This window comes from Heliconius melpomene, chromosome 10 (genome assembly GCF_056956725.1).
Source record: "Heliconius melpomene rosina isolate 202511_hmr_F chromosome 10, ASM5695672v1, whole genome shotgun sequence".
NCBI lineage: Eukaryota > Metazoa > Arthropoda > Insecta > Lepidoptera > Nymphalidae > Heliconius > Heliconius melpomene.
In genome coordinates this window covers 5,803,991-5,830,497 of record NC_140398.1, presented here as the reverse complement: position 1 = coordinate 5,830,497, position 26,507 = coordinate 5,803,991, and the positions used below count along the sequence as shown (strand labels likewise).

Here is a 26,507-nt window from a genome sequence, read left to right as displayed (position 1 = left end):
TATAAAAGTTGCTGTTGTATAATACAGTAGGTAATTAAACAAAACATACATACCATAAAATTTATTTAAAAGTATACGTGCATAAAGGTAAATATAATATGAGAAATAATCATTCTAAATCTAATAACATGACACATATTCAAGATATCAAAAAAACAATTATTTAGGAAAACTTTTGTAACATATGTAATTAAAATATTATATAGCAATAGTTCGGAATGATTGCATATGAATGGTCATTTGAAGGTGTAGTCATTAAGTTTTTAAATCATCATCATCATGTAACATAAAGGCAAATAACATTATTGGGATTAACCTAATTATTGTTTGATAGAGACTATAATGCTTAATGTTTTAAAATGGATGTATAAAAAAGCAAATTTGTAAAACACATAAGACACCAAATTATTAAAATGTACGATTTATATGTTTTTACATCGTTTTACCCAACTTTTATGTAAAGATTGGAGATCATTTCATTTTAGCTATACATGTATGTATAATTATGTGTAGTAATAATTACATGTAGATGTATTTAGATTGCATTTTGAGGAAACAATATCAAATATACATTAAAGAAAAGGAAATAAGAGCACAAATATACACTATGCATTCACTATATATGCAGTCTATTTTATTCATAATTTTACTGCAGTTACCAATCAAATGATAAATTCTGTTCAAGTTAATTAAATTAACACTAAAATATACTATTACTAAACATAAAAAGGACTTAATATTATATCACACATATATTACTTTAGGCAAGTATAGTAAATAATAACTATGAGTAAATAAGTATAGTAAATAATATTAAATAACCAAAATATGTACGTAAAATCTATAAAGATTTTTTTATTAAACATTTGATTGTAAGAATTTAAAATATGCAGTGAATTACATATTTTGGCATATTTAACTTAATCACACATCACATGGCTAATTTGATACAATGATGACGTTTTTATCAAATAAAGAAATTCATTAATATATGATTAAATTCAGTAAAATATATCAAAGTCAATTCTAGATCCTAGATTAAGTTCACTCTTGTTTTTCTTTATCTGTCATTATGTTCTAAAAAAAATTATTTTCTAATTAGTGACATTACAATTTATAACAGTATATCTCAATATCAATTAATGCTTGTAACAACTTATTTATGTTAATAGCATCTCTTTTTTATTTATTTTTAATGTCTTGATCTTTTGACTTTTTTAAAGCTTTTTTTAATCACACTAAGGAAAGAAAAAATAATTTTATACATCTCATCTTATCATCATCTAAATATTTGTCAATCAAATTTCAAAACACTATTGAAAAAAAAAGACAACATTAATAATAGGGAATGAACAAACTCTAAACTATAGACTATATAATTACTTTTTAATGATTTCTAATTAGCAGATGATTATTATTATTATATATAATATAGTGATATTCAAAATTCAGGTACCCATAATGAAATATGTGCATCAAAGGAATTATAGTTAACACCAAGCTAGATGTTTTTCCTTTTATCTTAGTTTCACGCTATATCCCGTGTATAGCTGGGTAAGAAGAGGCATTCTATTGACATATGTATATTTTTAATAAAGCAATTCGCATAAAAAGTTCATATAACTTGGCATTAACTACAAAAAATTAATAATCAAATACAATATTAACTAATAAATATATGATTTATTCAATAACCAGTACATTTCAGTCTTCCAACACCATAACATTAGTTCCCACTCCACTCGGCCGACCTACACATGTCGGCCAAAAGTTCATCAAACTCCAAAACCGAGCTTTCATGTAAAGCTAGATCTTTGGAAAGGTCATCTATTCTATCCTCTGAATCAATATTTTCCTGACTCTTCGTTTCCCCTGGATATTCTTCTGTTAACTTCAAATGGGGCGCGTTGAAGAAATCCTTATAAAACTCAGCCAATTCTCGTATAGGATGATCATCAGCAAACGGAAAGTGTAATAGTTTTAGTGGCGGCTCGGTCTCGCTTCGAAATCCTGGAAATTTTTTGGGTGGTGATTCCGAAGATATTGTGGGACTCTTTGATATCGTACTCAAGTCTAAATCTTGCGTACTTTTGCAGTCAAGTACCAGAGTCACCTCTTGGGGTGACGGCGCTCTGGGAGGAGCTCTGCAAATAGGTACGGGCATTCTGTCAAAGAATTCTTTCACAACTTTCAGAATAATGGATTCGTCCACAAACGCGGCTAATCGAAGTGGTTTGTTTAAATCTATAGGAGTATATGGCTTTTGTTCTTTTTCTTTCTTCTTTTTGGACTCAAAAATCACATGCTTTGGACTTAATTCGAAGTGATCACTTTTTAATAATAAAGTCTTATTAGTTTCAGACCGATTCGGAGAAATGGAAAAATTGGTTCGGTAGGAAACTGTGAAACATAGTCCACCAAGAGGTGTTTTTAGTATACCTGCTTGAACTTTTTTAACAGAGTCACCTAAAGCTTTTACTTTAGCTTCGCCGTTGTATACTCTATAGAATATCGTAAACGATTCTGTCCTTTGCTTTCTTGACAAGTGATATGCTGGAGTTATTCTTGTTACTGTTATCAACGACTTCAAAAGTATACCCATTCTGAAATATACTGTGTTCATCGCTTTTAAAGATGTGTCAAATTGAGTGTCATCTAGTGCTAAAGTCCAAAGTTCGAGGACCATCTCATCTCCGTCCTCAGTTTGAACTGATATTTCTACGTGTAGCTGAGATTTAATAGTTTCTAAAATCCTGTCCGATGGTAATGCATTTTTGGTGGCTTGATTGACCTCTGGAGAATCAGGTATTTGTAAATTAAACCAATCTGAGTCGGATGTTTGTAATTTCGTATTGGGTTCTATTTTAACACCTTTCCTGGATTCAACGATGACCTGAACACCTTTGTAGGCGAGGAACTTGGTGAACTTTGTAAACTCATGTTTGTCGCTTATATTAGAGAAGGCTGCGTCCGGCGCCATCGTAAATGGAATATGAATAAAAACTACTTTTAACTAGTTCTACTATTATTTGAGTTATCCTTCGTCGGCGATACAAGTTTCCACGAGGTTCCTTAAATTCGGGTTCTCCATTGCTGCAGCAATCCTCTCCTTGTCGTTGATTTGCTTGTTAACTGAAACAATCGAGAAAAACCATTAAAATATAGAAAAATATTTTTTTATTTTTCACTTATCTTGTTGTCATTCATTATGGCAATGATAATCATGATATATCTTTTGAAAACCTCACATTGAGCTCTTGAATTTGATACCCATATTGTGGTATTTGAAACTAAACATTTTTTTTTTCACTAAGTCCAAAGGCGTCCCACAACCGCAATGATTATTATTTTTTAACGTCACCTATCTAAGAACACTTGGGCTGTTAAAACGCGGCTTTGCCCGCATACCAACTATAATTCTTTTGTTATACTGCATTTACAAACAGTTTGATTATAGTAATATATTTTCGCAATTCTGAGAAAGTGCAAGCACTACGTAGTTAAAACAACAATAAGGTCTACAAAAATATGTTAACAATATAATATTATTCTTATGCATATGATATGTAAGAAAGTGATTGTATAACTGCAAGCAGACATTCAAGTTCTATTTTTAGATACAAGATGTGCTCTGTATCAATACCTTGATAAAGTCACTTGTAAGTTGTAGGTACATTATATGAAAAAATCTTATATATTTTTTAACTTCACTCTGTACCCTGCACATAGCAGGATAAGCAGAAGGTACCCAGTCTTAAGACATTGATAACTGTGACACAGTTTTATACTATTGGAGTTATTATTGTCTTAAACAATTATTGTTATACAAAAAAAATTGGCAATAAATAATTATCATTATTACTACTTTATAGAATGTTGAGTTGCAGAACTTAACGCTGCATGTTGCTTCATTACCAGAAGGAAGAAATGAAATGGGAAGTGAACTCGATACGACCAGAGTACTTTAATACTAGGTTTCTATATTCCTGCTGCCTTACCCTGCTATGTACGAGATCAAGCATGAAACTAAAAAAAAAACAAAATATATGTGGAATAAGTAAATAAGTATAAGATTTTCAAGCTAATTATGTATATAACACTTGTATTAAAGAGAAAGATTACATTTCATTGCATTGCAAGTTAAATATAAAATAGATAACATATTTACATAAATAATGATAACCCTATTACAAAATATTTAATATTTTAATAACACTTGACATTTAATTAAAATCATTTCATATTGCAGGATGATAAACAAAAATATTTAAATCAGCTTCACACTGTACTCCACACACACCAGGGTAGGCTGAGGGATCCTAGTGTTAGGACAGTCCGTTTCCCACTTTCTGCCGAATTCTGGAGGCATTGCGTGTTGAGGGGCAGAACTCAATGCTGCGCTTCCCCTCGACATCAGAGAGAGAAGAAATGGAAAGATAAACATAAATAAATATTTCACATCGCATTACAGTCACACCCTTGTGTTGACCCATAAATTCAGCCTAAGCACTATAAAATCATAGTGAAGGGTAATTTAAGATTTACATAAATAACATAAAGAAAACTGTTGTTTGAAAATGTAAGATATGTGAAAAAAATTATAATTCAATTATGGGATCATTTTTGGTAGCCTAATGCTGTGTACCACATATAGCAGGGATGGCAAAAGGAACCTTACTTTAAAATACAATGTTCCCCCACATACTGACCAATTTTTGAGATATTGATTGTTAGGTGAACTCAACACCCCACTTTGTCTTGTTTCCAGAGCAAGGTAATAAAAATATATTTTACCCTCAATCAGTGTCACTAAAGAGACTTATCCATATTTCAGCAATTATTAAAGCAGAAACTGGAATAATTTACTTAATTACAAATTTTCATTACTTTATGCTAATTAAGCCATTTATTGTTTAAGGTGATTTAGTTAATTAAATGCAACTTGTTTGACTGTATATGCACATGAATAAGTTCAATGTAAAATCATGTTACTATTAACTCTTATCATATCAATGCCATATCTAAGTTTGCTTTACTAACCAGATTGTAGATAAAATTTTATAAAAATGAAAGCAATATGTTCACCAAATAAAGAAAAATAACAGATATAAACAAAAACATAATACTTACTTTCATCTTCTGTAGTGTGGGCTCCTTTCTTTATATAAATATCCAGTTTAACAGGATGGTGTATGGATCTCTGTATTTTGATCCTTATACAGAGACCAATCAACGTTGCCAAGGAACAATGAGGCACAGTGGGATTGTACTCAACTCTCAACACAGGGACTTTGTCAGCTGTGGGTTCCTTAACGAAAATCCCTTCCTCATACACTACCTTGAGATCTTCCAAAGTACTAGGCTTCTCCGGATCCCGGATAGTCCGCAAAAAGTCTAAAATACCACCACACTGTTAATATCACGTCAAACAAAAACACTTTAAATTTTTTGTTGCTTTGGAAAAAAGTTCAAAACAAACCGTATATTGTTTCTCTCAAGTCATTGTCGTCTTTGTAACCTAGCTCCTGTAATGTAGCGCTCTTGTCCATATACGCGGGCGTCCCGTTGACAGGCTTTTCTGTATTCTTCAAAGAAAGCTTCGAGAAGAACGATATCATATCGCCTTTGATACAATGTTACGTGCAAGTTTATAAGGCGGACATATTTGTCGTCTAGGGATGTTGGGGATGATCGATGTGCTGATATCGATATCATATGCTTAATCGTCATCGATATTTGCTTGAAAACATCGATGTTTTGCCTCCAATAACTTATCCATTTCATATCTTGACAATAAAATAACGTAATATACTTTTTAGTTTAAATTATACTAGATTTCACTGATTGCGAATTTGATATCTATAGAATTATTATTTTTTTGCGTGCATTTCCTAATTAAAAATAAAACTCTCCACTTTAACACTCGTGTGATTTTTGAAAGATTTTTTAACAAAATTAACATCGCATTGCCTGATACTTTTGGACATATCGATGTTTATCGTATATCGATTATTATAACTCGATGTTTTACTAATGTCAGCCATTAATTTTATAGTGATGCTAACTGATGTGAGTTGTAATTGTTGCGGTTGATTAAATAATTTGATATTGTAATCGACTTTGTTATAAAAAAAATACTTCTGACTTCTAAACTTTACTTACCGACTAATAAAGGAAAATACGATATTGCCATTTCAGATATCATTATTTTTAGATAATTCTCTATTGTTCATAATATTTTAAATACTATAGTGTGTATCTTGGTATGCTTTTGGTTTGATTTTTCGGTGCTTTCCCAAATTTACGTGCCAATGCTAAAAAGATATTCCGTTTTTCGCATTTACGTGACGATGTCACCTTTGGACACCGGAGACAAGCGAAAAACGGGACGTCTTGTCACATAACTTCACCTTAACAAATTAAACATTCAATTGGCCACGGTACTAATCTATATATATAAAAGGACTTGTCCTCACTGACTGAGGTAAGACGCACGCACAGCCGAAACCGCTGTGCGTAGAAATGTAAAATTTGAACAGATGTTTACTTTCGTAATCTGGACATCCACTAAGAAGGGATTTTGAAAAATTTTAACCCTAAAGGGGTGAAATAGGGGTTGAAAGTTTGTATGGAAAAAAATTTAAACCGGCACCGATGTTTATAAAATTTGAAATTTAGATTTTTAAAAGTATTTAGTTGAATACGTGTTTCATCGTTTTCTAGAATTCTCCCCCTAAAGGTGAAAATAAGGGGTTGAAAGTTTATATTGAAAAATTCTTAAATCGCCACCGATTTTTATAAAATTTGATAATTAGACTCTTAAAAATATTTCATCGAACACATGTTTCATGGGTTATTAGAATTCACCCCTAAATACGCAAGCGAAGCTGCGCGCGTCCGCTAGTAAAATTATAAGCATGTCTCTTTAAGAGATAATCTTGTAGCAAAATAATTAGAAAGGTTTTCTTTTTAGGAATCAAATCATATTTATATAGTAACATTTAGTAAATTTCCTATAGTAACATTTCTACATAAAGCTTAACATATTCTTAACTTAGGACTTGCAATCACTTGATGAATTTAATATTCATGAACATAAAACTACTCATTCCTCCCTTCACTCCTTAACAATGTAAATTGAACACACCCAACAAAAAAAATTAAACAATAAGTACTTATTAAGTAATTTTATTTAGAATTTTTTGAACGATTTCTTTGATCCCTTGCCCTTGGAGACTTTCAGTACATTGAATCTTACTGTTTTGGACAGCGGCCTGCATTCACCGATTGTCACAATGTCTCCTTGTTCCACGTCCCTGAAATAACGAAAGTAACTTTAAGTCTACATTTTTATATAAATATTACTTATAAATAGGTAAATTCAGATCATCAGATGTTGGGTTAGAACACGTCTTTCGTCAATTGGTATTCGGAAGACCGTCGTGTGAGTATCATCACTTAGACAAGCTTACATTCAAGTTGACATATCAAATTTAGTATATTTTTTTGTATTAGAGAATATAGTTGATAGATTTATAAAAAAAAATTAAAAAGTATTATCATACATAAAAATGTAACACAATACTAAAAAATTATCATATATTTAAAATATATCCATGTTTAAATGACATTTGTTATTATTGAAAGTACATATAACATGTTTGAAACACATAAAATTGCCTAATAAAAACTATTGAACATAGCTTTGAATCAATATAATTAACAGAACTACATTTATTAATAGATTTAACTATACTAATATTACTAGTTAGTTTTCTTGATTCAATACTGATCAGGAACTATTGGTTCAATTTGAAAACTTCTTTGTGTTGAATAATCCAATTATTGAGGTAGGCTATATTATTTATATTATGGACACAAGTCACTTATTTCTATTTGACCATGCAGGTAAGTCTTGAGGTAAAAGCTAGTATACTATCCTATTATTTAATTATAAATTATTCTTTCCAATGTAATAAATGTTAAAGTTTGTGAGGATAAATGTTGGTTTGCACTTTAATGCAAAAACTATTGAATGGATTTAAATAAAATTCTACATTGAAATAGTTTAAATATCAGAATATCACATAGGATACAATTTATGTAAAGATTTCGTATAATTTGGATATGCTATAATAATAAGTTCAAGTTACAAATCAATGTTTTGGTCGCTGGTATACTATAATAAAAATTCCTTACCTAAAGCAAGGTGACAGATGGACTGACATATTCCTATGACGCTTCTCAAATCTGTTATATTTAGGTAGATAATGCAAGTAATCACGTCTGATGACAATGGTGCGTTGCATTTTCATCTTTTGTACGACACCAGTGAGAATGCGGCCTCTGATCGACACATTGCCGGTAAAAGGGCACTTCTTGTCAATATAAGTGCCTTCGATTGCCTGGAATTTAGTTATTACATTGCGTTTTATAAACATTTCATAGTATTATAGGTTTTTATGATGGTAGTTTTAGCAGATGTTTGAAAAATTGTATTTGAACTATTTTATTTGAAGTTCTGTATTACATGTATATTGAAATCAGGAGGCCGTCATTTCTTAGAGCAGGTAACAAGACAAAACGCGATCTTACGCTACTTAACAATCAATGTCTTGGAAATAAGAGTAATGTGTGGGGGACAGAAAGTATTAATATTAGGTTCCCTATGCCTACCCTGCCATATGCGGAAATAGCAAAACAAACAAAATAACATTGATAATTTAATATGAACAATTTGGAATAAATAAGAATTAAATCTAAACCAAGACAAAGGTAAGAAAAGTGCAATTTTAAAACTAGTAGTTACATACTTAATTCTTTTTTATTATAATTTCAATATGCATGTTCAGAAAATAAGTTAATTTTGTATGGTAAGCATATTTATTTTAGTTCAAATATAATTTATTAAACAAAATATCAGAAAAGGGTTTAGAAACACTGTCTTCTTCATATAGTAATCAGAAGACCGTCGTGTGTATATCATCATTTTCAATTACATTTATGACACATACATACAGTACTTTAGCAAAAATGTTTTATAAACACATTTTTATATAGAATAATCAATGATTTTATGCTTTTATTGTATATTTGATAGCACATTATATAACTGTTCACAGCAAAATATAAAATCATATAGCTTATTCATATAAGATATAATTTTGCATAGCTTTTCCAGTGTTAATACCTCCACCTTAGCATCGAAAAGCACTTATAATCATATTATCAATTATTTTTAAGCTTATGTTCATATAAACATGCATTTTGTATATAAATTGTGGAATATAGCAGGCAAACTTACCTTTAGCAGTGAAATGATAATTTGACAAAATATTTACTTAGATATAAATATTTTTTTGCAATAATCATTTTGTAATTAACAATAATACATTAGCTTATATATATTGAGCCTTTATGAATAATGAACCAGCACCTAAACAGATGGAGCAGTTAACTTTATAACCAAGTGTTATACTAATGAAATTTAATAGTCTTTATGTCAAGACAGACATTTTTTAACCTTTTTTTAGTAATAGTAAAGTTATCTACTCTACTCTGTTTCTGTAGTAGTTAGCGACGACGAAGCCCCTTGCCACCTATATGTAATCATCAAATTCAAACCTCTCTTGGTGTCTTGAAACCTAATCCGACATTTTTATGATGTCGCATATCCCTCTTCTTCAATCCGCCCTTGCGGTTGAGGAACACCGTAGCCTGTTTCTGAAACGCTTTCTCGGTCTAAACAAAAAGATTGCACACAATTAGAATCACACCATGCGTTTACCTCTCGCGGTGTTTTGAAACCAAGCCCAACATCTTTGTGATATCTTAGTGGCTTACGGCTCCTTTTCACACCAATGCCTTTCTTACGATTCAAGAAGACAGTGGGTTGTTTTTGGAATGAACGTTCGGTCTGGAATTGGCAAGTGTTATTAGATATCTAGACTAAACTAAACTACGCAATTACATTAATAATGAAAATTATAAGTAGTTAAACCAAAAATAAAGTTGTACCTAATTAAAACACTACGGCGTTGATGTTTAGTGGACGTTTTAAAACAAAAATAGAAATATTGATTGTCAAATGAAAGTTCTATAATAAATTATAATAATGCTACTTTTAAAAAGGATTTTATGCATTTCTAAAATTACATACCCTGACATCTTGAACCTGACTGCTATGAATAAAACTAACCTATGCAAGGTAACCTGCTAGCGATTTTAAATTAATGTGAATCACATTATGTTTGTATTATAAATAGTAGTATAGAGAAATACTTATATCAACGTAAAATTTTAAATGAAAAAGAATAAAATCATAAAGTTAAAGATACTGTACCAGAACCCCACGTGGATACATACAAACACATTTTGAGTAAATTTCAAAGCACAATCACTAAAACTAAATTTGATAGTACATTTGCAAGATTTTTATGAACAAATAATGATAAAAACTAAAGCAAATTTAACTGAAAACACATATTTTTATCTTTAAATTCGGCACATACCTGATCCGCCATTTTGCTTGACAATGAAAAGAAATATTACAGACACAATATCTTTGGTCTAGACTTAGAGGAATGGCATAGATAACTTTATGATAAATATATACTAATTTTGCTTATGTTTACGAATCGACTTTTTTAGATAAATCGATATAAATAAATTGATACAATATCAAAATATAAGACATATTTTTATACAAGATATATAAATGTTTAGCTTCACACTGTATCTCGCGCATAGCAGGATAGTCACAGGGAACTCGTGAAACTAGTGTTAAGACATTCAGTTCCCATTAAGACATTTCCGTACTCCACTTTCTGCCGAATTCTGAATACATGGTGTTGAGTGGTAGAACTCAACGCCGTGTGTAGCCTCGTTACCAGAGCGAAGAAAAATAAATCTTAAATATTCCATTTCCTCGAGTGGGAATCGAACCCACAACCTGTCGCGTTTACAATCGCATGCTTGTACCATGCGCGGCGCAGTCATGGTGCCGTATCCTCACATAATTATTATTTATAAATATTCTTAAAAAACAATACAGATTTATTTTTTTTATTTTTTTTTATTACTAACAAGCATAGCGTTAAGTTCCGTCACTCAACACTATGCCTCCAGAATTTGGCCAATTATAAATTATAAATTAAAACATCAACAATTTCATCACTTAGCATTTTCGTCATTCTTAGTGACATAATGACTAATTAAATGCTACAAGGATATCAAATTATTTACAAGCACAAATGAATATCTCATAATTTAATTTGTTTATTTCACTACCCGCTTAAACTAAAAACCATTACGTGAAACTGATCAGGTTGATAAAAAAATCAACTTGTCAAAGTGCGAATTGTTATGAAAATATTTAACGTTCCAATAATTCACTTTTGAGCGATACATTTGTGTTTATAGAGTTGTTTTTATGTATTATTTCTTTTTTATTATACTTTATTTAGTTTTTATAATTAAATAGTGTTCCGCTCAAACATTTTTGTTGGAGCGATGTGTTCTGTTTTACCATTTGTTTTTCGTTAACCAGAAAAAAAATTGGTTGATAGTATGGAAGAAGTAAGGCAGCTGGTACAAGAGGAAGGCAGGGAGGCGAGAAACCTGGTTGCTTTCCATGTCGCCGTGGATACGCCAGGTAAATATATAAAATCTTTCAATACAATTTTATATCTAAGGTGCTGTTAACCGTGGGCGTAAGTATATGCAATACAAATAATAGTGGCAAAGAAAAGGATTTTTAATATGTTTATAATATACTAACTACTAGTATACTTAACATTGTTATTTTCTTTTGAATGAATTGTATCTGTTCTATATAATTGTATTACATATTTTAAAAAGAATCAAATTTATTTGTCAGAGGGTACTTATAAAACAAACAACTGCATAAATAATGCCTAAATCACAAAGATTGTGAGTTTAATTCCCATTTGTGGCAATGGATTTTTTTCATTGCTACTCTGGTGAAATAAAGTGTGGTACAGTAATTCCCTTTATAATACTGTGTTAATATAAGGTAATCTTGTAACACATTCTCATATTACAAGATTTCAGTCCTTCATATAACATGGGTATTCCCTCATATAATGCATGGATAAGGGCCCTAGTTATGTTTCTGTATGGTGAAGTTTATAATAAAACTGTTTTTAGAATTATGTAATTTATTTGAAATTTACTGGTTTTAAGCTAAATATGAGAAATATTAAATCTACTTAACCAGGTTTCAATGCATTGAATTAAGACTGAAAGTGAAGAATGGAGTGTCTTGACACTTGTTTCCTTTTGCATATCCTTCTATACAGGATACAGAAAGAGCTGAAAAATAACAGTACATCTTCTGAGTTTTTTTTGTATAATGTAAAATGGATTTTGTGGTTGAATGAATGATGACTTTTGTATAATGATAAAGAGAGGCGATTGTGCCATTTTCCTTGTTCTGGTAAAAAGACAAAGTGTTGAGTTCAACCTTCTTCTTCTTCCTCCTGGCATTAATCCCGGCTATTGCCAGGGTCTGCCCTCCTACTCAACCTACTCCACTTTGCACGGTCTTTTGCGTCCTCGGTGGTTAGACCATTGGCTCTCATGTCCTGCATCACGACATCCAGCCAGCGCTTCCTTGGGCGTCCAGGAGGTCTCACTCCAGGAACTGATATAGCAAGGCACTTGCATCCGACATAGTTCTTAGGCCGGCGCGTAACGTGGCCAAACCATCTCAGACGACGCTCTTGGAGCTTATCCGCTACGTCACGGACCCCAAGACTACCTCGAATGTTGTGTGCGGTCAGACCGCGTTACGCCGCACATCCACCTCAGCATCTTCATTTCCGTGACGTGAAGCTCCTGAGTGTGCCGAGATAATGCCGGCCAGCATTCGCTGCCGTATAAAAGAACCGGTCGGATGATGCTCTTGTATATCAGCCCCTTGAGCTTAGGCGGTATTCTGCGGTCGCAGACCACACCAGTGACCTCCCGCCATTTGGCCCAGGCAGCGCTTATCCGCCCTTGGACATTGTGATCGATGCCTCCAGACTCGTGCATAACGGATCCAAGGTACCTGAACTTCTCCGACTTAACGGCTGGCTCAGGACCTATAAGGATGGTGCTCGAGTCCCGGCTTCCGCAGGCCATGTACTCTGTCTTCGACACATTTAGTTTAAGACCGCCGTTTTTAAGCGTACCCTTCCAGAGGTTCACTTTACGCTCCAGCGTCAGTCGGTTCTCGGCAATGAGTGCTATGTCGTCGGCATATATCATCAGCCATGGAGGCTGGTCCTGGATGTGAGCCGAGACAATATCGAGCACTACATTGAATAAGAACGGACTAAGAGCCGAGCCCTGGTGAACCCCTACTGTAATCGAGAAGGGTCTAGTGTCGCCAACAGCAGTCCTAACCATAGAAGCGGAATCGTGGTACATGTCTCTGATAATCTCAATATAGGCCTCAGGGATCCCTTTGGATCGCAATGCCCACCAGATACACTGACGAGGCACACAGTCAAAGGCCTTCTGCAGATCTAAAAAGGCCACATGCAGAGCTCTCCTTTTTTCCCTGTATGCCTCCATCAAAGTTCTGAGGGCGAAAATGGCGTCCATGGTGCCCGATCCTGGCTGAAATCCATATTGAGACTTAGAGATAGTACACTCTCGGCGGAGCCTGAGGTCGATCATGCGCTCGAAGAGCTTCATGGTATGACTCATAAGCTTAATGCCCCTATAACTACCACAATCTTGAACACTGCCCCTTCCTTTGTAAATAGGGGTAATGAAGCTAAGCCGCCACTGATGCGGCATCTTACCAGTGTTCAAGATATGGTTAAAAAGGTCAGTAAGCATGAGCACACCAAGAGAGCCCAACGATTTCCACGCTTTGATCGGAATGTCGTCAGGTCCCACCGCTTTTCCGTTCTTCATGCATGCAACCATGGACCATCTTCATGAAAACCATTCAACCATGCAACACATAATGTCCTAAATTGAGGCAGAGACTTGGGAATGGAGTGTCTTGGAACTATATTCTGCGTAAACTGGTAATAAACATTTTTTTCTGAAATTTTTATTATCAGTTAAAAAAAATATATTGTCAGCTTATAGCGTAAACCTGCTAAATTAACATTTTGTTGTTATGTACTCAGTTTTTAGAATACTGTTTAAAATGGTAAAAAAAAGGAAAAAATGGACATTTATTGTATTTCTTTGTGTTTTTATTCATGTTATTTTATTTGTTTGATTTTGGTCTCTTATATTTACACTGTCTGTTTGTCTGTATGTATTGTCACGCTAATCTCTGAAAGTACTGAGCCGATTTATGTAAAACATTCACCAATTTCTTTGTTTTAACCCAGCTTAACATCTAAAGTTTGTTTCATCAAAATCGGTTCATTAAAAAAAAGTTGTAGTCATTTGAATAAACTCTAGGTATGAGTTTGCCTGCGAATATATAGCAATCCATACCTATACTTATACTTATTATAAATCTATATTTGTTTGTAATAAATCTGTATTATAACCGACTTTCTAAATGAGGAAGAAGTTCTCAATTAAATATTTTCGATTCATTCATTCGATTAATTATTTTGGATTTGATTTCGATATTGGATTATTCGGTTAAATTTGGGTATTTTTTGTAATATGCAATTATTACAGTTATTTTACAAAGAATATTATAAATTCTTACCAAATCAATAATTTAACATTTAAGGCTGTTTCTGAACAAGTTAATTAAATTATTCATTGACATCAACACATTTCACTGTTAATTCTGTTTACTAAATGAATAATCATGTAGTTCAAGCGGGCGAAGCCGCTGGGGGCCGCTATATATAGAGAAGAGATTACAAAAATATGTATATATAGTTTATTGAGGCTGACTTGGTGCAGTTATAGTGGTAGTGGTAATTTAAGGATGAAATGGCATTTTTGTTTGCTAAATGTAATAAAAAAATCGATGACAATATATTTTTTTAATAATACGATTTGAAATCTTTTGGAATCAATGAAATATGAATCAATAGGTTTGAAATATTTAACGTTGTGAAACCAACGTGTGTTCGATTGCAGCATATTTATTGATTGTCTGTCGTCCACGTTTCTATTTCTGATCTTTATAACTCTAATAGTTCCAAGTTTATGTATAATATCAAAGTTTATGTCGGCCTCAATGTTGTTATGTAGATAGTTAATAGGGTAGGTTATTTGCTATGATATGAGGTATCGGTTTTATTATTTTGTGACAGGGACCCTGTCTTTTGTTTTTACTTTCGGTTACTATGTTTTTACTTTAGCTTCACGCTGTTTTCCGCATATAGTAGTGTAGGCAGAGGGAACCCAGTGTTAAGACACTCCGTTCCCCAATTTCTGCCGAATTCTCTCAGCTAAGAAACTCAACGCCGTGCTTTGCCTCGATACCAGAGCGAAGAAAGGGATAGAACCTACAATCGTCACGTTACAGTAACTCCCTTGTGCCGCTGCGCCACGGCAGCCTCTTAATCTTTAAGTAAGTATATAAAAGTTATATAACTTAATATTCTTTTTCAAGCTCGAGTGTCTCGTAAACCACCCCGCGCCTTGCCACCCGCCCGTCGTGTCGTACCTCGGGCGTCTCGCCTGAGGTCAGCTTCAGCTGGTCGCGATAAACGATCCGAGTTGCGAGCTCGTTATTGGGCTCTGCTGTTCGGTGATTTGCAACGAGCTGTGAGTTGTAGTTTGTAATATATTAACCTTATAAGTGCTATAATTTGTGTTTGAATATACAAATACATTGGTAACTTAATGAAAAATATTAATATATTATAGGTAGGTGAGATTTACAACACCGTAGAAGCCCACGAAAATTTAAGCGAGTGCCAAGAAGTCATATTAGTGTTAGAGAACTACACGCGTGATTTTAAAGCTTTAGGAGAGTGGTTTAGACTGAAATGGGAATATGATAATACACCCCCACCACAGAGGCCACAGAGCCTTGCTTGGGAGATTCGTAAGACTGATTTCGTGAGGCCAGAGTCACGACGTACCTATTCTGTTAAAAGTTCACCGTCCGTATCTGGTAAAAATAGCCCTTGTCTATCAGGACATAATACGCCCAGTGGGAAAAATAGTCCAAATCTTACTGGTAAAGCAAGTCCAGGAAGTGGCACAATAAGTCCAAGGATATCATCTCATCCCAGTTCCAGTCCAAAGGCGACTGTAGAGTTCTTTAGCAATAAAATTGTTGCTTCTAAAATAACAACCAAACCAGAGCCTAAGATTGCTAAAGAATCTTCTAGATTATCCGATATAAAGGAAAAGAATGTGAAAGAAACATCTGATGAAGTGACAACGGAATTGCCTAAAGCAGATTTCAAAGATTCAGTCTCAAAAGATGTGAAGCCTGTATCGATAGAACTAGGTACTGCTAAGGAATGCCAAAATGCTCGGCCAAAACAAGTTAAGATAAAATCTCCTAAACATGCCAAAATAGGCTCAAACTGTTCTAAAAATATTGTTGATGTTTCTAGCCAGGCTAAAGCTACGATTGCGCAGCTAGATGCTATGGAAAATGATTTTTTAGAGAAACAACTCACCACGAATCAAGCCAAAAACGAAAATATGATAAACCAAGACATTGAAAATGAAAATGAGAAGAAAGAAGTAGTATGCGAAGAAAAGGATAATTTTTTAAGTGAATCTCCGACCAAATCTGAAGATAACTTCGCTGATATATCTAGTGAAAGTTCACCAAAAATAGATGTGGATAAAATTGCAAAAGAAAATGATACTGAAATATCGGATAAAGAAGATTCTTCAGAAATGAGCAATATGAATAGTATTTTAGAAACGATGATAATAGAAAACTCAAATTTGTCAATTTCGGAGAATTCCAAATTAATTACAAACAACAATGACGGAAAAATTAATGTTGCAGTTGAGACATCACATACAAATTATAATATTGAATGTGTTGATAACAACAATCTTATACGTGAAAGCAAAATCACTGCGGAAGCTGATTATATTGATAAAACTATACCAGTCAATGAAAAGCAGCAAAACATAGGAGAAGCTATAAAGAGTGAAAATGAAGTAAAAGAAGACATTCAAAATCTATTTACAGAAAAAAATAAACTCCATAAAGATATCAAAGAAGATGTAAGAGATCCTTCAAATGACAAAGATGAATCAAAGAAAGAGCGTGATGCTAAAAAGACAGATTGTAAATCGTTAACTGATATAAAACAAAACACTAAACCCGCATATTCCCAAGCAGCTGCTAAACCACCAGCGAGGCCTCTAACCATCACAAATAAGAGCGAAGTGAAGACACCTACAAGATTATCTCGTAGTTCTACAGCTATGGAAATAAGATCTACAACGGTGCCAAGAACACAGAGATCGTTTCAGAAAAAAAATCTATCAAATAAATGCAGTTATCCATTCAATTTGACAACTGGACGTACTAGTCTGTTTGACACTACTCAATCTCCATCAACCCATAAAGGAGCTTTACCAAAACGTCCTATAAGGAACACACAAGTAGCATCAGGCGATACTAAACAGAGTTCTTCTAAAGAAGTCCTTAAAAAGCGACCACCTAGACCTACTTCATTGAAAATTGACAAAAAAGTTGATAAAAAGGAAATGGTAGATTCAAGTTTAGAGAGAAATAAAGATTGTAAAGACTACAGCAGTTCAGAGACAGTGGTGACTCAAATTGATATGTCGCGAATAGAATCATGCGAAAGCTTGAAGACAGTCGTGCCAGAAAATCATTTACTTCAAGATATTGCCAATTCTATTGAGGTGCTCAATCTTGATAACAAGCATGACAATGAAGGGTGGCGCACAGTTAAATCCAGGAGATTGAGCCGTGAGTCTAAAAAGCATACAAAATCTCTTTGGGCGAATAGATTTCACCAACCATCGGCCACTACAAGTCTCCCAACTTTGAACATGTTGGAATCTCCTAAACAGGAAACCAAAGAAATCGGTGAACCAAACAAAGTAGACAAAGACCGCGCTAAATCAGAACAACCTCAGCTTGAGGAAAAACAGAATGCCGAAGTGAAAAGCCCTGAGAAAACAGTTAAACCTGACAAAGTTGTGAAAGTTGAAGCAAAACCAAAATCTGAAGATAAACCTAAAGACCCATCCATGATAAGGCAGAAGTCTGATGTGACTGGATTAAGAACGAAATCTTCTCGAAGCAAAGTGCTGACAAAACGAGTGGAAAAAGTAAAAGATACTCAAAAACATGATGAAAATGAGTTAACCAAAAATCGCTTGCATTCTTCCCTAGAAAGTTTAACGTCAGCGTTAGCTCGATCTCAAGAGAGTACAGAAGAGGCTTTCGACTTTGACAAATGGAAAGCTGAATTCAAATCCACTTTCAAATATTTGGACGACGATGACCAAATTTCAGATCAAAATGAGATATTGAAAGCGGCTGATCCCTCCGAAATGTCTGAAATAGCAGCTATGACGTCGGAAATCGAGGAAAACGAACGCAAAATCAGTTTGGCCCTAGATTTTCAGTGCGAAGTGGATCAAAGGAAGCTCTGCGAGGAAGAAGATCTATTAAACAGACAGATACTGGAGCTGCAACAAGTGTCTGACATAGATATCGACACTGAAACTGATGATACAGAGGTAAGATAGATTTTTGTATGAAAATAATTTATATTAAATATAATACACATTTTGTGAGCAATTTTTTAAGTTTGTGTTAGTCATTGGACATTTTTGTATTGATTTAATATTTGTACAAATTTAAATGAATTGAATTTAATTCTCATATTAAATTCAGATTTAAGATTTAAATTCTCAACCATTTAATACAATTGTTATTTTTGAATTGTTGAAAATTGATGATATTGGAATAGTTACGACATTCTCCAATAGAAGACGAAAAAGATAGTACCATTTTTTTGAGAATCTTATGCGTGTAATCCATTTGTGAGAGTGATGTGAGAAATTCATTAAATTATTTTCGATTCCTCGCTCTCGTAAGACAAAGCGTGGTGTTATATTACGTCAAAAACGTATACTACATTATAAAAAAGACTTTTAGCAGAATATCTTAACACTGCATTTTCTCCACAGACAGATGCAGAGATCCTCTCTGAAGAACCACCAGTGGTGTGCCAGACGGAGACATTAGGCACTTTAGCCGCGTCTCTAGAGGACCAGTATGAGACGGCACTGGCGGGCATGTCGTGGGCGGAGAGAGTGGACACTTTGGTTGTTTTGGAGGCTCTGGTTGCTAGAGATCCTGGTACGTCATAGCTTTTGTTGTTTTTTGTGCATTCTTGATTTCGTTTTCATTTTAAATGTATTATTTTGTGATAAAATATTTAAGAGAGATCTTATATCCATTATAAAAAGTCAATGTACTTTTTTTATTTACTTACAAATAATGAAATTTTCTCTATTATAAAGACAGTAATTTGCATTTCAGGTCGCGCTCAACAATTACATGCAAAATTGTCACAAGGCATAAAACGACGGGGGAGCCTGCAAGACGCTTTGCGGCGGTAAGAGATTTTATAAAAATTTTCTTCTTTTTTTTCTTTTCTTTTCTTCGCATTTTCATTATTCATTCTACCCATTCTGAACATAGTGTTATGATATATATGAAAACATACAAAAATTCTTCCTCTAAGTTTATTTTTTTTACTTTTTTAAAAAGGTCATCTGGACTTATTAGGTCATGATTGTAAAATTTACTAAAATATCGTTAAATCATATACTGTTAAGTATATGCATTCATACATTTGTTTGTGTTTTTAAAAGTCATATTATCTTAACATTTATTTATTATTTATACAAATAAAGAAAAAAAAACGACGTCGTGGCGCAGCGGCACAAGGGTGTGACTGTAACGCGACTGTTGTGGGTTCGATCTCCACTCGAGGAAGTGAAATATTTATTTACGTTTATATTTCCATTTCTTCGCTCTGATGTCGAGGCAAAGCGCAGCTTTGAGTTCTGCCACTCAACACGTAATGCCTCCAGAATTCGGCAGAAAGTGGGGAATGTAGTGTCTCTGCCTACCCGGCTGTGTGCGGGATACAGCGTGAAGCTGATTTATTTATTCTGATTTGAAGAAAAAATCTATACTAATATAATAAAGCGGAAGAGTTTGTTTGTTTGTTTGTTTGTTTGTTTGTTTGTTTGTTTGTTTGTTTGTTTGTTTGTTTGTTTGAACGCTAAGATCTCTGGATCTACTGGTCCGACTTACATTGTTTTTGTTTTGTATGAAAGCTGCATTCTTCAGAAGTGCTATAGGCTATATAACATTACATTACACATATAAATTAATATATTTTAAAGTACTTTTTAATTTGACATGCAATTTATTCTGCCATGTTAATAACAACCGTCGCGTCGCTACGCAACCGTTACCGCGACATTTAGATATTCATCCTTATGAAAATAAACATTATAGCATTTTATCTATTGAAATTATAGTATACTGTATAACATTCTAATAAATAATTAAGGAGATGTCACTGATTCGAAATGACCTAGCCTTCGGGCGGCATAGTATGAGTATGACCGACGCGAACGGGCAGATGACGTTGATGGTTTTATTACATTTTCGAACTTTATTTGCTGTTTATAATTAATTTAAAATACACTTTGGTTCTCTTCTTATTTTATTTGATGTTGCTGGCAAAAAATATCCTTTTAGGTAGTTTTTAGGTACGGGTTATTTTTACTTCTTATGGTATTTTTACTTCTTATGTTGGTTTTCAATTTCTCAGATATTTTTTCTAATAATATGTTTCTACTTATTATTATTTTTGATTATTTAAGCTTATATTTTCTTACTAATTCTATTGAAAACTGAAAATATAGTTAATAAATATTCTTATAGTTTAAGCAGGCGTAGCCGCGTCCGGGTCCACTAGTATATACATATATTGAAATACCAAAAATACCGAGTGTATATAACTTTCTCTAAATTTCAGGCTCCAAGCAAAACAAGCTCGCGCTGAACGTCAAAGAATCGAATATCAAACAGAGCGAGCTAAGAAAATACACCAGCTGTTGGCCAGAGTGGAAGAAGTTAAGGTAATAATATAGTAATGTCATTTGTAAAGTTAGTATTGACTGGCAAAGGACAGACTATAAACACTTCTACTCTCGCCAGTGGCTTGAGTAAAATTGAATATTAATAAATAATTTCTTTTATTAATCTCTTTTATTAATAGGTTGCAAAGAATCAACTGATAGAAGAGAAAAGAATGAGAATGGAGAGGCGTTTACAGAAGGCGGCTGAAAATCGCGATCAACATTTAAAAGTTAGTTATATATTTTTATATTTTTTAAAATTTCACACTAAAGATAGAAAAATATAAAAGAAAAGAAAACGAATAAAAATTTTAACATAACGGGACTTGAATTAGATAGATAAAAAATAAAATAAGATAGATAAAAAAAGAAAATTTTTACTTTTACTGATTTGATTAAATACAAAGACTAATTTGTCAATAAATAAATAACATGGCGTTTTATTTTTTTTCCTCTAAGATAATTCGATTTTTAACATAAATCAACATACTTGTAAAAATTATATAGAAATTATTGACTTTCTATATATACATATATTTTAAGTTATAACAATTACAAATATATTATTTTAAACCATTTGCCTTCCAAAATTCCAGGACATTGTCCGTAAAGCCCACGACGAAGAAGAGAAACTTCGAGAAATAGCCTTCATAAAGCAATTAGAGGCTGAGAACAGAAGGCATGAGTTTCTAGAACAGTGTAGAACACATACAACCCGATTGCGTCAGATGAGAAGAGATAGATTAAATAAGCTGGTAAGAGTGGAATTTGGTTTTGATTTGTGATTCAGCTTTACACTGTGCTACTATAAACGGGACGCTTGTAGGTTCAATCCCCACTGGGGGGAGTGATATTTTTATTTTTTTAATTTCATCGCCCTAAAAAGGCAAAACCCTACTCAACTAACTAACTAACTTATAATTACAGGAAGTGAAAGCAGCCCGAGAAGCAGCTGTAGGTGCACGTCGACAAGCACTAGAGGCAGCGAGACGAGCTCACGTGGAAACACTCCTGGAAAGGAGAAAGGAGAGAGGGGCGCGAGCGGAAGAGTTACGTGGACTACGACGCACGCAGAGAGACGACGCCGCCAGAGAGAAGGTGAGCTATAGTACGGTCGACGAATCGTGGCCGTTTGGCATGCTAATACTTTATCTATACTAATATTGTAGGTCTGAAATGTTTATTTAGTCGAACGCGCTAATTTCAAAAAGTAACGGTTCAAAATGAAAATTTTTTTTTCGTTATTTTGTACATTTATCGAAAAAACTGTAGGCTATATTACTTCATGTTTATTGCTTCCACTTTCTACGTTTATAGTTACCTCTCACATTTAAAGTATGTAATGCGCCGTACAGAACGTTTTTAGTAGATTTTTTCTTTTTGGGAGGACAAGTATTTTCATTTTACTATGTGGCCATTGAGAAGGAGTGCAGAGTGTTAAGATTTTTTTGTACATAAAAATTACATTAAATTATTAAAGTAAATATGACACACACTACCATATTATATTTGACAATATATACTTCCTTTAACAATCTGTCAAGTAATACTTATACAGAAATACAACAGATTTTTATGTTAATAGTAATAAATATTTCTAAATGCACTTCGATGCCATAATTTTGAATGAACAGTTATAATGAAACAAACGAATAATATAAACTCATATCACAATCGTCTTTCATTATCCTTTTTTAATAAATTATAAAATTCTAAAGTGTTATTAAAGATATTAAATAAATTAAAGCTTTCCTTCTACTTTAGAATTTTGGGTATACACTATGACTAAAAAACTTAAACACGTTTGTCAAACGTTTTAATCATAGTAACATTTTTTTCTTTATTAATCTACAAACATTTTAAATTCATATTTAAAATAAAAAAAAGAAAAAGATTTCGCCCAACGTGGGGCTCGAACCCACGACCCTGAGATTAAGAGTCTCATGCTCTACCGACTGAGCTAGCCGGGCTGTGAATATTATTGTAAATTTACTATACGTAAACTATGAGTAGTTAAAAATATATGTAAATAACTTCTATTTTTCATGCTTTTAAACTAATTATGTTTTAACTTTGTCATTTCTTTTTCATTTATACGAAAGTTAAATTAGTATTTTTATTTTATAAAAATAAAGTTAAGACTTCATTCCCTACTCACTTCACAATTTATAAAAAAACAAAATTTTGAAAAACTAAAGACATATTTTTCCTACAATTTCAACTAAACAGGCGGAAGGTGTGAAATCCCGTTTATCAGCGTTAGCGGCGGCTGCGGAATTAGAAGCTGACGCTCTTCGATCTCGTATAAGAGACAAGCAGGACGCGAGCCAACAACGTTTGGAGTCGCATTTGCAAGCTATCAGGGAGAAAGCTACTACTGGAAATAGACAGCCGGTGAGGTTTATATCTTTATTTAATTAGATAAAGAAGTTTTTCAATTTATTTTAGCTTTATGTCATATCCCGCAGAAGCAGCATATAGGTAAAGACCCTACCCTGCCTGTGAAGACATTTCCTCCTCACGTACCGATAAATTTTGTTAAGTGGAGGAACTAACTTAACGCTGCGGCTTGTCTTGTTAGGTTATGAAAATAATTTATTCCCTCCAATAGGAATCGTAGCCACAACACAACCGTTTCGATTACAATCAGACGCCGCTACGTTTAATTAGATAAGGAATATTTAAAAAATCGGGGCCCCATTAGAGAACATATAAAGGCATTATATCTTAAATCCAAGTTTTCTTTCAATTGTGATTATTGGAAAAAATGTAACATGTTAAAGAATAAAGTAAGTGAGAAGTTTCTTAACATTTGATATACTCAAAGGCATTATATCTTAAATCCAAGTTTTCTTTCAATTGTGATTATTGGAAAAAATGTAACATGTTAAAGAATAAAGTAAGTGAGAAGTTTCTTAACATTTGATATACTCAACAAGCAGTCTCTGGGACTTACGACCACAGTATAGATTTAATAGGCTCTTTAGAGATATCAAGAATTTTAAAATTATTTGTTATTATTTCTCTTCTCTTCGAAAATTTCTATTGTTTTTTTTATATTTACCTATTTAAACTATCATAAATATTAACAGTTGAATATCTATTTAATTAACTTTTACTATTATTTTAGACAACGTCCGAAAGTCAAGAACAAACACCAAAAGAAGTTGAAGAAGTCAATAAACTAGAACTCGAGAGGAAAGAAAGAGAAAAACAGAAAGCCATCAAAAAGAAGGCCAGAAAACTTAAGCAAAAGCTACTTGCTACGTAAGTCAAAAATTATTATGATAAGACTAAATAAATATGAATATTAAATAATTGTTGCCAAAGCGGGGAAATAAAGGTATATACCCTGGATGGGAATCGAGCCCACAATCGTCGTGCTTATATTCAGATACTGCTTACGCCACGATTATTTGTAATAAGTGTCCCAACTTTACAGTTATTAATTTACGTATATGTTTCTTTTTGTAACAGTGGCAACTCAAATCCAATATTTGATGATACAATCACAACTGCCGATACATTTCTAAATCCTGTTACAAGTAAAGTGTACAGAGTTATCAGTTCAATAAGACATATTATAGCGCCCTTATTACGAGACCTTAACGTGACTGTTCACGTAAACAACATAGAAAATGGCGAAGATAAAACCGGAAAAAAGAAAAAGAAAGCTAAATCAGCTAAAATAGATGATACTGCTAACGCTAAAAAAGTTAAAACTGATGATAATAGCAATAACATAACTAATGATAAGATAAATGATGAAATTAGTGCAGTCGTTAATGGTAACGTTAACAAGGGGAGTAATGATAGAGATGATGATAAATTGAATAGTAATGGAGCTATTAAAAAAGTTAAAGAAAATAAACTAAATACAAACAATAATAATAAAGATACTAAAGTTACTAATATTAACGGAATGGATGTAAGTGATAATAGTAAAAATAAAAATAACGACACATCTAAATCAAATATAGAAAATAGCGAAGCAAATACAAGTATTAGTTCAGAAAAAGTTCCAGAAATCGAGAGTAAAAAAAAGAGAAAGAGAAAGAACGCAGAAGAGAAGGCTAAAATGAATTCCTTTATAGAATTAAATAGAGGTAACCAAAGAAATAAGAAACTCAAAATGGATTTAGATCTACCATTTTTGGAAAGGCAAATGAATGAATTGTATAGATTAATGGAAAGATATGAAAAGGTATTATCATTTATTATTTTTATAGGTTCACGCTGTATCCTTCGTATGGCAGGGTATGCAGAGGGAACTCAATGTTATGACACTATTCTCCACACAGAGCGTTTGGTGTTCGACATTGCAGGGAGCGAGGACATGAAATTAATTTATTCCCATGATTAGGGTCAATCGAACTTACAACCGTCGTGTTTACAGCCAGACGCTGTGCCGCTGCGAATATGGCCTAAAAAAAATTACATACGTTTTGAATCCTGCAAAAACTTTATCTACAATCATTTCTTACTATATTGAAATACAAAAATATGATATTTCTCTAAATATTTTTGAATTAAATGAAATTGTATTTTATTTAATTTATGCTATTTTGAGATGTTTAATATAATTAGAAAAATATGCTCAAAATGATGAACAATAGTACATATATATTTTTTACTATTTGTACTTTTTGGTAAATAAATTATAACAATGTCTATTTATTCTCTTGTAGCAAAACATGACAGAAAAAACTGCGGTGCAAAGGTTTCAAGCTGTTAAAGTAATAGCTCAGATGTTGACTGTTGCTGCTGAAAAGGAAAATCTAAATCCTCCCATATCACCCAAGTTAGTAATTTTTATCTTTATTTTTTTTATCTTCAAGCTATATCCCTATAAACCAGGGTAGCCAGGGTTTGTTAAGTGGTTCGTGTAATAGTTTTCGTTTGTCCACCAGATGCTTGGCGACGGGCGTGACCCTGGTGTCGCGCGTGATGGTGTCGTGCGCGGCCACCGCGGCGCAACTGCTGGCCACCAACACCTGCGTGCACCACGCCACGCTGCTGGCGCGGCAGATGGTGAGCTGGCGTTACTGTTATTGTTGTTCTTGATCTTGTTGTTGTTGCGACTGTTGTTAATTCTGTGATAATAATAATGATGTGATGATAATGGTGTGGTGGGGCGGTGATGATTTGCTACTTACTACAACTGCTTACGTTAGTTACAGACCCAATGTCGAAGAAAATCAAGTATTCATTTAAACGATTTTTTTTTTATTAAAAAGTAATCACAATTCAACTTATTTCTAAAGTACGACCAACTTGATTGATGAAAACATACAACAACAAAGTACTGCGTTAGGTTTCTTCTCTAAATATAAAAAAAAAGAGTGATTGTTAATTGTGTCATATTTAGAAATTATAGGCTCTTTGCCTAAATATTTTCTTGAAAGTACGACATCTGTTAATATTTTGTATTACTATATGCA

General features: G+C 33.1%; 4 protein-coding genes and 1 non-coding gene across 7 annotated transcripts in view; 1 reads left to right on the top strand and 4 right to left on the bottom strand.

Moving 5' to 3' along the window:
• Positions 1-46: 46 nt before the first annotated feature.
• On the bottom strand, positions 47-2,980 carry LOC146535304 (autophagy-related protein 13 homolog). The gene has a single exon (XM_085190818.1). It carries the CDS (start codon positions 2,978-2,980, stop codon positions 1,727-1,729), a length of 1,254 nt encoding a protein of 417 aa, XP_085046944.1. The 3' UTR covers positions 47-1,726.
• galla-1 (cytosolic iron-sulfur assembly component galla-1) lies at positions 2,262-5,692 on the bottom strand. The gene is made up of 3 exons (XM_085190826.1): positions 5,480-5,692; positions 5,131-5,394; positions 2,262-3,132 (listed from the first exon to the last, which is right to left on the bottom strand). Exons 1-3 carry the CDS (start codon positions 5,616-5,618, stop codon positions 3,035-3,037), a joined length of 501 nt encoding a protein of 166 aa, XP_085046952.1. The 5' UTR covers positions 5,619-5,692; the 3' UTR covers positions 2,262-3,034.
• Positions 5,693-7,172: 1,480 nt separating this feature from the next.
• On the bottom strand, positions 7,173-10,648 carry RpS11 (ribosomal protein S11). Of its 3 annotated transcripts, none has more exons than XM_085190830.1 (4): positions 10,512-10,648; positions 9,625-9,741; positions 8,200-8,405; positions 7,173-7,316 (listed from the first exon to the last, which is right to left on the bottom strand). In XM_085190830.1, the coding sequence occupies exons 1-4, from the start codon at positions 10,521-10,523 to the stop codon at positions 7,193-7,195; spliced, it is 459 nt and encodes a 152-aa protein (XP_085046956.1). In that variant the 5' UTR covers positions 10,524-10,648; the 3' UTR covers positions 7,173-7,192. The 3 variants fall into 3 exon arrangements, with proteins under 3 accessions (XP_085046956.1, XP_085046954.1, XP_085046953.1); XM_085190828.1 differs by lacking the exon at positions 9,625-9,741 and adding an exon at positions 9,788-9,916 and having other exon boundaries at positions 10,512-10,587; XM_085190827.1 differs by lacking the exons at positions 9,625-9,741; positions 10,512-10,648 and adding exons at positions 9,788-9,916; positions 10,343-10,378.
• Positions 10,649-11,272: 624 nt separating this feature from the next.
• Positions 11,273-26,507, top strand: part of ssp3 (SCAPER domain-containing protein short spindle 3) — a 52,893-nt gene continuing 37,658 nt past the window's right edge. The window contains exons 1-14 of the mRNA XM_085190798.1: positions 11,273-11,653; positions 15,554-15,708; positions 15,811-18,639; positions 19,093-19,264; positions 19,448-19,523; positions 20,964-21,066; positions 21,207-21,296; positions 21,663-21,821; positions 21,994-22,164; positions 23,296-23,460; positions 24,197-24,333; positions 24,544-25,270; positions 25,755-25,867; positions 25,977-26,097. Of these exons, the coding sequence (XP_085046924.1) occupies positions 11,569-11,653; positions 15,554-15,708; positions 15,811-18,639; positions 19,093-19,264; positions 19,448-19,523; positions 20,964-21,066; positions 21,207-21,296; positions 21,663-21,821; positions 21,994-22,164; positions 23,296-23,460; positions 24,197-24,333; positions 24,544-25,270; positions 25,755-25,867; positions 25,977-26,097 (5,103 nt within the window). The 5' untranslated portion in view covers positions 11,273-11,568. The remainder of the gene's footprint in view (positions 11,654-15,553; positions 15,709-15,810; positions 18,640-19,092; positions 19,265-19,447; positions 19,524-20,963; positions 21,067-21,206; positions 21,297-21,662; positions 21,822-21,993; positions 22,165-23,295; positions 23,461-24,196; positions 24,334-24,543; positions 25,271-25,754; positions 25,868-25,976; positions 26,098-26,507) is intronic.
• TRNAK-CUU (transfer RNA lysine (anticodon CUU)) lies at positions 22,964-23,036 on the bottom strand. The gene has a single exon. It is a non-coding gene; the product is annotated as a tRNA-Lys (tRNA).